Source organism: Leucopleurus acutus (genome assembly GCF_964270905.1).
Source record: "Leucopleurus acutus genome assembly, chromosome: 9".
Classification (NCBI taxonomy): Eukaryota; Metazoa; Chordata; class Mammalia; order Artiodactyla; family Delphinidae; genus Leucopleurus; species Leucopleurus acutus.
The window spans coordinates 44,106,078-44,121,404 of NC_139144.1; the positions used below are offsets into that span (position 1 = coordinate 44,106,078).

The following is a 15,327-nucleotide window of genomic DNA, read 5'->3' on the forward strand; positions in this document are numbered from 1 at the left end:
TCCAAACATATTTCACCGCGCCATGTGCACTGGAGTTCTCTGGCGGGTGTGCTGGCTGTGGGTGCCCCCGCTCCCGTTCGCTCGCCTTCTTTCTTGCCCTGGCTCTCTCGCCTCCCCCTGCCTGCGGCTCCCTCGGTGCTCCTGTCGGCTCACGCCCCCCTCCTCTCTCTCCAGCTGGCAGCGGCGGGGGCTGCGCTGCCTCCCGGACCTCGGGACCTGCTCCGTCAGCTGGGGCCCCCTGCGGACGGCTGCCTCCCTCGCCTGTAGGACCTGCCACTCTGCGCGGAATGGCAGCGGCAGCAGCATCCCCGCCAGTGGCGGTGGCGGCGGCAGCCACGGCCACCGCAGAAGCTATTGTTCCCTGGTGTTAAACGCTCTTTCCCTCCTTTTCATCTGACAAGAACAATAGCGGGGAGAGCTTTGCGTTCTGTACTTGGGAAGACATTCCGAGGGCAAAGGAACATTCCCTGCCAACCGCGTCCCGGACCTGGACCCTGGAGCGGCTGCGGGCGGCATGGGGCTGCAAGCGAGGCGCACGACGTCCCGGACCCCCGACGCTGCGGGCCCGCGCCCGGCCGTCCTGCCGCTGCTGCTGCCGCTGCTGCTGTGCCTGGGCGCCTGTGGGGCTGCGGCGCCGGGCGCGGCGGAGGCACCCACCCTCTATCTGTGGAAGACCGGTAAGTGGGACGGAGTTCCCCCTGCTTCCCATCTTCCCATCTGGGTCCACATTACGAAACTGCTGGGCTTCAGGAGGAACCCCTGTGCTTCTGATGACCGGGGGGTACTGGGACCCTAAGGTAAAAAAGTACAATTCTTAGGAAGCAAATTAGGTCATGGCCGATGCTGTTAGAAAGAAAAACCTAACAACTAAAAAGCATTAGTGAGTCACTGGACTATTTCTTTCACAGCTCCGTAGTTAATGAGGGCAACCAACGTTGCGCTTTCGTAATTACGTGCAATATTTTTAACCTCTGCGTTCTCATTCTACTAGGACTTTCTTAAATATATTTCTAGCAAAGAGCAAGCAAACATTTTAACTCCGGTCTTTATTCTGTGTTTAGGCAAACAGTTCACTCTGTGCCATGATATATATGGATATAGAGTTACATTTAAGGTACAGCTTATGTGGGACACGTGGAAACAAGCCAAGTGAGGGCAGTTCTGACAATTGAAGGCAAATGGGGCTGCAGTGAGCTGACTGAGACCTTGTGAATCTCGATTCTTAATCAGCGAATTGAGGGATTTTTAAAGTGTGCAATTGTTAGGATGTTTAGGTTTTAACTTCTCCTGCCTTGAAAAAGTTTTTGCTTTGTTTTCAACCAGCCAACAAAAGCAGCAACTAATTGTCCCTCAGAATCTCCCAACAAAGTGCTGACTAGAGGTCCTGGTGTGAGGCAGTGACAGGCAGGAAAACAATACCAAATGAGGAATTACCACTCCCTCTCCTGAGGCTCCTTTCTCCTCTAAAGGACACTGAGAATTCTTCAGCAGACCTGAAACTTCGGGTTTATAAGAAGAAAGTGGGAAACATTATTCCTACTGCTTAGTGCTAGGAATGAATTAAGAGTTTCTTGGCAATGACTAGACATTACGAGAAGGATGCAGTAGACAGGAGGGAAAGTATATATTGGTCATGGGATCACAAACAAGTTACAGTGAGTGTGTCTGTTTCCTGGCTTCAGCTGTCTGTAGTCCCCCATGCAGAGACAGATCAGTCTACTCTACAATTACACTGATACCCTCAATTTTTAAAGAAGTTGCATCTATCTAACAACTTAGTGAGGAGATTGAATAGAAACTTATTTAAAGCCAGAGTACAGAATTTGCCTCAGAATCTCGCATGAAATAACACACATAAACACACGTTTAGAAAAGCCATTTGGAGGTTAGTGTTAGCCATTCTTGTTACCACTTGCAGTTTAAAGATCAGTTGATTAGGGGATGCAGATGAAATCAATTTGATTTTTTCAATTTAAAATAAAGATCTCTAATTTAGTGGAAGCCATGGTTTTAATTTTCAGAAGCTCAGTCATAACAAACACTAGTCAACCTATAATTTACCATTAAATGGTGTTATTTGGATGCTCGGTAAGAGCTTCTCAAGTAAGTAAGTGTTGGACAAAACAGTACTTGCCCTGTTGAAATTTGTACTGTTAAAGTAACAAGAGCCAAGCACTAATTCAGATCAAAGAAGAGGCTAGGCAACATTCACTGTGCAGCATCTGAGGTGCCAGTACACGTCAATATAAATGTCATGGTGGCAACTTAAGCCAATAAACAGTTTAAGATAGTGGAAAGCTCTCAGGAGCAAGGATGTGGAGACCTTGGTTCCAGTGCCAGTTCCAGCGCTTGCTAGCTCTAGGAATGTTGGCATGTCACTTAACTTTTGACCCCCAGTTTATTCAGCTGCCTGTAAATGGGACCTTCTCCTGACTATTCGTAGTATTATGAAGATCAAATGAGTGAGTGATGAGAAAGTAATTTGTAAACTTCAAAGTTATGTGCATGTACAAATATAAGGTAGTATGATGAGAATAATGTAATCTCTTTGATGGTGAACCTTGGTTTGATGAAAACAATGGTGAATTAGACAGGAGAGCAAAATAATGACCTCTTTATTTTTTTCCAGAGGGAAAGGAGACTTCACCATATCTATAAAGGAACTGAGAATAGTTATTGGAGGAAATAGGGAATATTTAAAGGAGAGGAATACACTGTAAATGAAGATATAGGGATGACAGAATCATAAGTGTTCCTCATTTGATGAAAATAAAGAGTCAGGCAGTGATTTGAGAGAGAAAATGAGGTGAAACAGTCCAAGATTCTAGTGGGATAAGCTTGGTCTTGGTAGAGCAGATTATTTGGAATCACATTATTGGTGAGATCATTGTGTTAAAGTGATGTAGTGAAAGGTACACTGGATGAGGAGCTAAGAGAGGAACTGTAACACTGTGTTTGTCACTAACGAGCTTTAGAATGTTAGCTAGGTCATTTAACTACTTTAGTTCTTGGTTTCCTATTTTGTGATACTCATTGATTAGAAAAGATGATATTTAAAGGCCTTTTCAGCCCTAAAGTATGTGCACATATGCACATACATACAGCATAAACGTACATGTATGCATCTATACACGTACATAGTATATTAACGTATATATACATATATATGTACATAATATATATGAACGTTTAATGTGTAAGGTATATTGTATGAATGTTTTATTAAGTCAGTCACAACAAAGAGTTGTTGAGGACTCACTGTGTGAATTATTTGAAGTCATTGTGGTAGAGGCTGGCTAGGGTTTTGTTGTCCCTGCCCCCAAGAAAGTTACAGTTGAACAATACACAACAGTTACAACATGGTATACCATACTCATGAACAAAACACTGTGAGAGCAGAGAAGTTGTGTAGCTGATAGAGAGAAAAAATAAAAAGACAAGGCATGACAATATTCTTAGGTCTTAGAAGTACTGCAGCTCAAGTCCAGAATATGTGGTGGGAATGAATGGATGTAGTGCTAATGAGATGAGTTGGGCCAGATTGTAAGAAAACCTTCACACTATGGTAAAGATGTTAGAGTGTAACCTATAAGCAGGTGGAAGCCATTATAACCTTAGAGCAGAGGATTGATAATTCTTCACCCAGAAGGGAGAAAGGTAAATTAAGAGGCCGGGAGGTCAGTGAGGAGAGGGACTGAGAGACAAAGGGGAACAAACCACTTATAGTGAAGGATGAGTAGAGGAGGGCTGGGGGCACATGGCGGAAGTGTTAGCTCAGGTTTGGAGTGCAGGGGACACAGTGTCTGCCAAGGAGAGGTGGAAGTAATGCTATCTGCATCATGTCTGCACACAGTTACTTGATTGAGACAGAGGATATGAAAGAAGGAAGAACAGTGTTCTTGTGGTTGGGAAAGAAAGAATACCGGTTTAATTCTCAGTATCAGATATACTGAACTTGTAATTCAGTCAGCTAATAGAGGAATGAGTGAATGGGTGAGCAGTTTAGGTGAAAGTGTTAGGCTGAAGGTATAGGCTTGGAACTCAATACATATATAATATTTCAAGGCATGGTAGTGGGAGGGATCATTAAAACAACAAAAATATTGAAAAGAGGGGCCAGGATACTTCACAGAGAATATTGAGATTTAAGAGTCAGTATGGGAGAGAAAGTAGTGAAAGAGCCTGAGAAAGTATGGTCAGAACAGGTCCAGAGAAAAGCCAGTAGTGCTAAATGAAGAAGATATCTTATGAAGGAGATGGGGGCAAAAAGTATAAAACATTTCCAAGAGTCTGGAAAGGGGTTATGAAATAGTTCAGAAAAGATCAAGTAAGAGGAGGAACTGGTAAGATAATTAACACTGTTTTGGGAAAAGACATTTTCAGTAGAGTGGTAGAGCTAGAAACTTAGTTGAATAATAAACCAGATAGTGGAGAAGTTATAGTATTGATAAAGTGAATAAGCAAGTGGCATTTAAGTCCTTCTACTACACTGTTGTTTTTCAACAGAGAAAAAACCAAAATATAAGATATTAAAATATAAAAGTTAATGTTTCAACAGTTTTGTGCCATAGTCATTTGAAAGGTAACTTTGTTTGAATACTTGAAAAATATATTTCATACCTGCAGAGGTAAAGCACTTATATTATTGGAAGATGAATAATTACTGTTACTGGTGAGTGTTAGACAGTTTTCCTCTTTTTAATATTCTTGAATATGGAATTGTTTCAATAATAATTATGGCTAATTATATTCACCTGGCAATTCCAAATGAAGTGCATTGAACAAAATGTGATTGCAGCATGAGTCAGACAGAAGATAGTGAATACAACCAACTTTTATCAACTTATGCCATAGAGATATATTTTCAAAAGGTTTTAATGAAGTAGTTGAATTTATTTTTATAATAATGAAATTACACTAAAATCCAAGAAAGATACACAGTAGCCATTTTTTCAGCATCAGGTGATGAGGGTATTTACAGTTGAGTTTTGTCTTAAGGAAATTACTTCTCACATTAAACACTTTTGACCAGGGTTCATGCATTGCAAGACAGTGCTGTTGACAGTCACTGTGTCCTTTACATAGTTACTTGCACATAAAATAATACTTTGTTTCCTCAGTTTAAAATAAAGCAAGTGTTTTCTTTTTCTTTCATGTACTTATACTAATATAAAATATTCTGCAATGTACATGGAAACTTATCCATCCTAATTCTGCCATTCATTAAATACCAAAGGAGAGAGGGGTGTTGTACCAGGTAGTAGTAACATAAGGGTGGCATTATCCTTAAAAAAGTGTTTTGCATTTCAGTTGTGCTTACAATTTGTCGTAATTTGGAATGTGACACAGGTTGCTCATTAAATGAAGAATAGAGATGGAGCAGAGATAGGGATGGACAGAGCGTGGGCGTCAATGTCGATTAATCTGGAACATGGATTGAAATATTTTATCCATGGGGCCTATGAAATTATTTCATCTCCCTGAATCTTTTTCTTTCATCTCCAGTATGGATAAATATTATGTATTCTATAGGGGTTTTCTGAGGATTAAATATGGTAACATATGTATATATTAGTAGAGTGCTTGAACGTATTAGGACTTCAATAAATGGTAGGTTATATTATTGCTATTATTCTCTTATATAATAGAATGGTTACTTAATTTTATGACCTGGAACAAGGCTAGTAACTTCAGCTTTCTCTTAAGCATCTTTTCTTGTAAATGCACTAGAAATTACAAATTGATCTAGTTACAGGGCTAGATATTCCCACAGGTTATAAGGGAGGCAGCATTGTGGAATGGAAGGAACATGGACTTGGGGATCACTATTTAAATTTTGCCTCTACCTGACTGGTCAAGTTACTTAAACTCTCTGATTTTGTTTTCTCACCTTAGAATGGTGACAGAAGTTCTGAAGTGAGAGGGTATTTGTGAAGTTTTAACAGGTAGTAAATAGAAAGGGTCTAGCACAGTACCCTAAATATAGTAAACATTAAAAAAAATTAGTTCTCTTCCCATTCTTTACCTTTTCCTCTCCTAAAAATGACATATCTTGAAGGAATTTTAATGATCCAACACATTTATCTATTTTCTCCAACTAAGGGACACCAGGACAAACAAATAAAACAAGTCTAGAAAGAGATGTTATTTTACTGTAGGCTTGTCTTTTCTTATTAGTTTGGCACTTATATGTAGACAGCACGGATCACAGACCATCAAAATATTTTGAGCACAAATTCAGGGTGAATTATAAATAGATATTTTTGTACTTCATTTTGTTTAGTGTCTCGGGATTTCTCGGGAACCTGAAATTTCACATTCTTGCAGTTAACATTGTCACCAGTGCCTTCCAAATTAAATATTTTCACAGTAGAATTGTTTGTGGTTTATGATTTGTTTAGCATCTTAGGTGATTATTTAAATAAATAAATAAACAAACAAACTACAGTTTATGTCTTGTTTTCCTACCCTTCTTTCTTAGCATACATAGCACAGTTAGTACTCAGAATTCATTAAGAGCTTATTGGTTATTTGGTCCAAAAAGTCAAGTTCTCAGGTGGTTTTATGAAGCTTTAATAGCTCAGTGGACTGTGGTAACAGGGATCACTCCTTATGCAAATTATAGGTAGCTGCCTGGTTTGCAAAATAATGAAGGCCCCAGTCAGGACTGGCATTAAGAGTGCTGTAGACCAACACATACCCAGGTCTCTTCCTACCTTTTATTGTTATATAAAGAACTGGTGGTGGGATGAGATGCTGACGTTCTGATTAGGTTATTGGAGAAGTGTGATATGCTTTGGATCCTTTTAGGAGGAAATGAAGCCTCTTAGCCTCTGATTTAAGTTCGAATGGTGACACTGGACAGTGGATCTCTCTGGGAAGCGGAGAGTGGAAGCCTCTAGGCTTCCTAATATGAAGGCACATTAGAGTGGCCCTTAATGACAGAAGCCCTGGGGAAGTGGCATCCAGGAAAACATATCTTTCCTATCACAAGAACATCATAGAGTGTGAGTTAGAGGTTCCAGTGGGTCATAAGGTAGAGATTTTTTCTGATTTCCTTCATCAGAACTTTACACTTGACACTTTGGAATGCATTAAAATGATGAAAAAAATACAGGCATTTGCATTTAATCCCCAGGTACCGAAGCAGCAAGAAAAGTACTTCTATTTGGAGGAAGAGACACAACAATTAAAAACAACCCAATAAGGAAAGAGTGGGGGAAACCTGGTAGTAATTAAAACAGTTGATGCCAAAAGTAATTATTGCTTCCAGTATGTCATTGGACCTAACCAAAAGGATGTCCTCTCATCTTCCAGAAGAACTAGTGAGCTAATTGGTGTTTTGCATAATTTACCATGTGAAATCATAATATTTGGGATATCATTTTTACTGATTCTGTATTATTGTATCAAAGTTACACTATGAGAAAAGAAATGAAATAGGGGCAGATGGGGAAAAATCACAAATACACTCCTTTATAAGGGCAGTAATTTTCAAATGGCACATGTAATAAAGTTCAGTGGGGCTCGTGTTCCAGGAGCCATCAGAGAGAGATGGTCCACATAGAGTGACATCAGTAAATTCAGGAGAAGCTATGCATGACCGCTAAAACTTGAAAAGAAAGTAAGACATTATAAGAGAGAGCAACAAAACAAGGAGAGAAAAAAATGGGCAAATCATCTGCATTCCTTTAAAAATTATTTTTAATAGGCTTTATTTTTGAGCAATTTTAGGTTTATAAAAAATTAAGCAAAAAGTACAGAGTTCCCATGTACCGCCTCATTCTCTCCCCAATTCTCCCTATTATTAATGTCTTATATTAGTGTGGTACATTTATTACAACTGATGAGCCAGTATTGATACATTATTATTAATTAAAGTCCGTAGTTTATATTAAGGTTCAGTTTATATTAGGGTTCACTCTAATGTACATTGGGTGGTTTTGGACAAATACATAGTGACATATATCCACCAATACATGTGTCGACCATTACAGTGTCATACAAAGTAGTTTCACTGCCCTAAAAATCCTCTGTGCTTCATCTGTTCATCCCTACATCTCTCCCTTTCTCCCCCCAAATCTCTGGTAACCACTAATCTTTTTATTGTCTCCATACTTGTGCTTTTTTGAGAATGTCATACAGTTGGAATCATACAATATGTAGTAGTTTTTTCACATTGGCTTCGTTCTCACTCAGTAATGTGCATTTAAGTTCCTCCATGTATTTTCATGGCTTGATAGCTCATTTATTTTTATCACTGAATAATATTCCATTGTATGAATGTAGCACAGTTTATCCACTTACCTATTGAAGGACGTCTGGTTGCTTCCAAGTTTTGGCAATTGTGAATAAAGCTGCTGTAAACATTCATGTGCAGGTTTTCGTGTGGACCTATGTTTTCAGCTCTTTTGGATAAATGCCAAGGAGTGTGATCTCTGGATCATATGGTAAGAATATGTTTAGTTTGTAAGGAACTGCCAAACCGTCTTGCAAACTGTACCATTTTGTGTTCCTGCCAGCAATGAGTGAAAATTCCTATAGCTCTGCATCCTTGCTAGTGTTGTCGTGTTTTGAATTTTAGCTGTTTTAATAGGCATGCAGTTTTATTTTGTTGTTTTAATTTGCTATTCCCTGGTGACATACGATATTGAGCATCATCTTTTCATGTGCTTATTTGTCATCTGTATGCCTTCTCTGGTAGGGGATCTGCATCCTTTTCATCATATAAATAAGAGTAGTAAGAGCCAGTAGAACTCTTTTGTGACAGAGTTCAAAGTCTCAATTCAGCCTGTGCTGCACACACTCCACCTCTTGTTGTTCTGATGATGTGACCCACACTAAGTACATTTGTTTATATAAAGAGAAAACACACATGGGAATTAAATAAAGAATAAATGGAGATGGGTGTAAACTCGGTCTGGTTTGTTCTACCTTGAGGGAAAACCCTTGGGAGAGAGTTTGGAAGTGATGAACAGTACCTTGAAAGGGAAGACAATGAACTGATATATTAAAGGTTAAATTGGACCTGCAAGCTTGTGAGATTTTCAAATACACTATTAATGTGCTGTATCTCTAGCTGCCTCTGGTCTGGTTAATAAATCACGTACATAGCTACATATTCACTTTTCCTTGTTCTTGCCTGGAGGAAGCCATGGGCTGGCAGAAAGTCAAGGTGCAATATCCTTCTGAACTTCTGGGAAACAGTGGAGGTCCACTATCCTGAACCTCTGGTAAATTGACCTGGGAACCAGGTTGTCAAGGCAGCCTGCTATTCAGATTGCTCCCACAGAACTTGCTATGAACACAAAGTGCTGAGTACCCCCAAAATGGGGGTAGTAAGACCATGACTTAGAAGTGGATAGTTTGTGTGCATGGGGGTAGACATATAGCACACGATGTTGCTCTATTGAGAGAGCTTGATAGAAGATTAGTTTTCCCTAGCAAATGTATCAGGCACAGGCATGGATTATGTGGGTGCAATCATTTAACTTATGGTATATGGCCAATGCAAGGCTTTCTAATTGTGCCACACAGTCTGGATAAAAAGTTATCCCTTGGATTATTATAGCAGTAATAGAATATTCTGAGTATTGTAGATGGGTATGTTTTGCAAGTATGTTCTATAATGTGCCTGCTAGAGAATGGCATCAGAGTACAGATAGTGCCTCTTTGGGTTCCATATTTAAATATAATTTTGGTCTTCTCTACCAAAATCAGAGAGTGCAACTGTAAATGTCAGTGGGACCCACTGTATTCCGGTACTTTCCCTTCACAGTGAGAGTGCGTTCAGAGAATTGAACTTAGAGCTTGAAATGAAAGAGACACTGATTGTTCAGGAGTTAAATAAATATATATTTGTATGCATTTGCGTGTGTATGTAATAAATAAAAGACGATGTTCAAGAAGAGACTTTTGAGCCAAACATGAATCTTGACCTAATTTTATAATTTTTTAAGAATGTGATCTCTAATCTCTCTGTGTCTCATGTTCCTTAGACATACCATAGGTAAGATGTTAGTATCTACCTCTTCAGGTTATTTTAAAGATAACTTGAGAGAAACCTGTAAAGTACTTAGATGATGCCGGGCACACATCAGTGCTCGTAAATGTCCTCTCTTACTTGGTGTGATCCTGGTGTGAGCTGTGAATGCCTTCTTTCTGGGATGGAGTTTGTTTCCTGGATCTGTCTGGATCCTTTCCTTCGTTTTGATTCTTCTTTCTTCTTGGATCTGCATTTGCATCTCAAGCTTCTCTGCAACTGACGTTGCTCTGCTTTCTACCTGCTGTCAGAGCCACCAGCATAGTTGCAAAGCCCTTAGCTTTGCTGTTTGCAGAGTTGTTCAAAGTAGTTTTAAAACAGAGACATTCTGCCTTAGTGTTTCATTCTTACTTGTGATGGTGCATATCTTTGCCATGCAAGGAATGCTGGAGGTGTGACTCTTTAAGTGGGACGATGTGTTCCAAAATTCCTTTGCGTGGAAACACCTAAGAATGTTCTTGGCAAGATTTTCCTGGTCTGTGACGCTGAGTGAAAGGGTGTAGGGAATGTACAGTGAATGCTGAGGCTTCCTCTCTCAAAGTCCTCTTTCCTCTCCTATAGTATGTTTTCTATTTCTCTCTCTCCCTCCCTCCCTCTGTATGTAAATGAACGTGCACATGTCATGTATATGCTCTGTATATGTACATGCACATCTCATATATATAAATAGCCTACTTACACACCTCAATATATGTGGTTTAGAGTCTTTTGAAGGAAATTAAGATGTTTCTCAACTTGGAGGAGAGATGATTATTCAACATTTTAATGCCCATTACAACTCATTTATCTGTATATTCTCTAAAATTTTCTAGCATTTATAAAATTATGGTAGAATTACAATAACAATATAAGACACCATTGCAAGCATACATATACATGCATACACGCCTAGATACATAAATGCATACAACATACATACACATGCAAATAGCACAGTTATTTATGGTTAAATGACTACACAGAACTTCACAATTTATCTGGTATTGTGGAAATTTTTATACCTCCTCACATGTGTTTTATACCTGGTATTTATAGAGGTGAGTTTTAAAAATGTGTGCAATTACTAATACTTTTCACTAAAATATTAATTATACAAAATTTATGTTAAAATTTTATTTTAGAAAATTTTATGCCAATACAGCATTCATCAAGAGCCTAGTCATATAAAAGATCTTATTATACAAGTCCTTGCATTACCTCCCACTAACTTATAGCTTTTATTTTAAGATCCTTTTTATGTCTAACCATCTTTCTGTGTTTGATCCTCTGGTGCCTGAACAGTCTTCAAACTGCAGTCCCTGCACAAAGTTCCAAGAAGTACTTCTCTTCTAATAGCACTGCCTGCCAGCATGTCCGAGAACATCATTTATATAAAATATTAACTTGTAAATAGTTTACATTGATTGTGATATCATTAAGGCAGTACAGATAACAGACCCAGGTGGAATGATCTGGATTAACTATTGCTTTATTCTGTATGTGTGTGTATATAATGTATACGTTATATCTAATGTATTTTTTTCTATGGGAAATATAGTTTACTCAGAGCCACTACATCACGCAACTTCAGGGACTCCAGTTACAGTAAAAAAAAAAAAAAAAAAAAAAATTGGGTAACCTTTTTCTTCATCAGTTTGTATCAATCAGTTTCAATTAAGTAAAACTGGCAAGTGCTTAATGCCTGTTTCATGCCAAGCTAGGTGCTGGGGGCAAACATAACCAGCACATGGACCCATCCCTTCTGAAGTCCCTTATCATGGGTAAATAAGTAATTATTGGTTAGTGAACTTATTACAAAAACAGAAGCCTATATAGATAGATGTAGAATGAGAAGGGGGTGATTATCTTGCAGAAGGAGACAGGGAAGGGAAGATTTCATAATACACAAGTTTGAAAAATAAACCATTTACAAAAGGGACAAAGCCTCTAGAGAGACAGAATTCCAGGCACAGAGGAACAGTTGTGAAGAAATTAAATGACATGCGTGTCCAGGGGCAGCGAGAAGTTCTGAGGCATGAGGAGCAAGCAGGGAGTGAGCTGGGTGTGTCTGGAGAAGGGCGTGTGTGGACTAGCGTGAGCGGCCGTCCTACGGAGCTTAGCCTTTGTTAGCTGTTGTTTGACTTAAGGAATCTAGGAGCCTAACTCTATTTGGATGGATAAAATATTACTAAGAATAAAAGAATATATTTGCAAATATGAAGCCATATGTGAATTTACGAATTTTAGCAGATTGTTGATTGTATAAGTAAGTCGTTAAGTAAACTGTTCTCCTTGCAAACTTTCTATGAGCAATGCTGTCTTTAAGTAATGCTGATTAAAGACAGTTATTTCAAGAGTGGAGACCCTTTCAGGTTTATATATAAGGGTGATTTGATATTTTTTCCTCTACACTTTTGATTAGACCAATGTTGAAATGAGTAAACCTGAAATCTATGTACTATTTCTCTGGTGGGGTCAGTGACAGAGAATATAAATGAGTGAAGTGGACCAGCCATAGGGTAAAGGCTGGTTGAACTCACTCTTCTCTATGGGGACTTGGTTAATTAAAGAAGCTGTGCCACTCCTCACCCTGCTGAGGGTGTGTTATTTGCCATAATTTAGAGATGGGGTTCCATTCAAAAAAAACTCTCAGGGCTTCCCTGGTGGCGCAGTGGTTGAGAATCTGCCTGCCGATGCAGGGGACACGGGTTTGAGCCCTGGTCTGGGAGGATCCCACATGCCGCGGAGCAACTAGGCTCATGAGCCACAATTACTGAGCCTGTGCGTCTGGAGCCTGTGCTCCGCAACAAGAGAGGCCATGATAGTGAGAGGCCCGCGCACTGCGATGAAGAGTGGCCCCTGCTTGCCACAACTAGAGAAAGCCCTCGCATAGAAACGAAGACCCAACACAGCAAAAATAAATAAATAAATAAATAAACAAACTCCTACCCCCAACATGTAAAAAAAAAAAAAAAAAAATCTCATAAGGGACAACATTGTCTGCCAAATACAGTGTCTAGTGAGCCAGAGTTGGATTATGGGGTAGTAGCTCACAACCTTTGCTTGACCATCATATCAGGTCTTTAAAAATCTGAAGCTTAAATATAGGATGGAAAAGATAATTTAAAAATACTTTTTTGAGTTTGAGAGAATGACTTACATGAGAATATATGAAAGTCCAAAATCAAGGTATCTGAACAGTCCCACTTCCAGCCAGCATCAGTATTTCCCTCCACACTAGATGCTGTGCTTCATTTGTTCTCATTAGTTAACAGGCCCTATGGCATGAGAGGAGCTAGTTGGAGCAAGGCATCTACTGCCTTGAGCTTGTGTGTATAATCACAGAAATGCAGTGAAGATCATAGGGTTCAATCACTCTATAAAACAGCTTCTTCTGACAGTTTGCAGTGGTGACTACACACCACTAATGGGAGAGTCATCAGACTGGATTTGGATTTATGGAATCACATAATTCATAAGGAAAGCTTTGAGTGCCGCTAAGATACATTTCTCACCCTCTCTCTTACTGCAAGGTTTAATATAACTTCTTCAGTTCCCTTGGCTTGTTTTATATGAGAACTGGCTTTGAACTGCTTCAGCTGTGAAAATTCCACAGGAAGAGAATAAATATTGTAGAGCAGATAAGGTGGTCTTTGAACCGTGGTTGGTCAAGCGCTGCAGCAGCATGGGTATCGTGGTGTCCCAAATCGTGATGAAAGTTTTCAGAGCTTTCAAGATCATTCTTCTCGAAGTAATTTTCTCTCTTGATAGAATCATCCACAAGCTAAATCAATTTGATTATTTAATGAACGATATGAAAAATAGAGGGAAGAGTGATTCTCATACTGTGTCATTATAGGCAAGATGAATCACCTTTACTGGCCATATGCTGAGTAGTAGAATTGCTGTCACAGCCATTTTTAACAGCTTTACTGGACATAATTCAGATACCATGCAATTCACCCTTTTAATGTGTACAATTCAGTATATTCACAGAGTTGTGTATCCATCACTACAATCAGTTTAGAATATTTTCATTGCTCCAAAAAGAAACCCTGTACCCCTTAGCCATTGCTCTCAAACTCCATGCTTTTCTGTCAGGCCCAGCCCTAGGCAAGTACTAGTCTACTTTCCATCTCTATAGATTTGCCTCTTCTGGACACTTCATATAAATAGAATCATGCCTTACGTGGTCTTCTGAGACTGGGTTCTTTAACTTAGCATATTTTCATGGTTCATTCATGTTATAGCATGTAGCAGTGCTTCATTTCTTTTTATGCTGAATAATATTCCATTTGTATGGATATACCACATTTTTAAAATCCATTCATCAGTTGATAGATATTTGGGTTGTGTCCACTTTGGGGCTATAATGCTATGAACATTCATGTACAGGTTTTGGTGTGGACATGTATTTCCATTTCTCTTGAATATATACTTAGGAGTTGAATAGCTGGGTCTTATGAGAACTATGTTTAATCATCTGAGGAACTGCCAGACTGTTTGAGCCATAGTTTTTTGAACTCAGTGTTTTCCGGGAACTTCAATTATGATATAATTATCATTTGAGAAAATACATTAAAATTCCAATAAAAATATCTTGTGTAATTAGGAGGTAAGTAGTTGTGAAATATAGGAAAGTGCTGTAGGGGACCTATTTCATAAGAATAAAAGCACATTTAGGAGGAAGATCTTGAATACACTTGATAGGATGCCTAGAAGAAGCTTCTTTTGGGGTTTTAATCTGATCATATAGTGAAGCTTCAGTAAAGAAAAAAAGTAGTTGGGATGGGAGAGGTGTGATGACTTAAAGAATGAGTGGATTACTTAATCACATGTATTTAAAATGCACAGAAAAACCTACGTGATACTAATGAAAAATTTAAATGTTAATGCATTTTAAAAGTTGCCCATTTGGTTTCTACAAGTTAGTGTATGTAATAACAATACCTGCTTGTATTTTCATGGTACTCTGCAGTTCTCTAAGCACTCATACTCACGTGTTCTTTTACTGAATTCTCACGGTTTCTTCATTAATGTAGGGCAAGAAGTAATGCCCTTCTCTTTTATTGAAAGAGTAAACCAAGGTACCTGAGGTCAAGTAATTTGACCCAAGCCACACTCTTAGTATAACACTAGCAGCCAGGACAAATATCTTATTGTCTTTTATGCTATGACATACACAAAAATAAAAATTTTATACAGAACACTTTAAAATATATGCCTCATATTTTAATTGAAGAGGTGATAGGGAAAATTTTCTCGGGTTTTGTGAAGAGTAAGCTTCAAATATTTAAATTAGCATT

General features: G+C 38.8%; 1 protein-coding gene across 1 annotated transcript in view; it reads left to right on the forward strand.

The window, feature by feature from the left end:
- Window positions 1-265: 265 nt before the first annotated feature.
- The window catches only part of THSD7A (thrombospondin type 1 domain containing 7A), a 459,010-nt gene continuing 443,948 nt past the window's right edge, over window positions 266-15,327 (forward strand). The window contains exon 1 of the mRNA XM_082846599.1: window positions 266-677. Within this exon, the coding sequence (XP_082702725.1) occupies window positions 515-677 (163 nt within the window). The 5' untranslated portion in view covers window positions 266-514. The remainder of the gene's footprint in view (window positions 678-15,327) is intronic.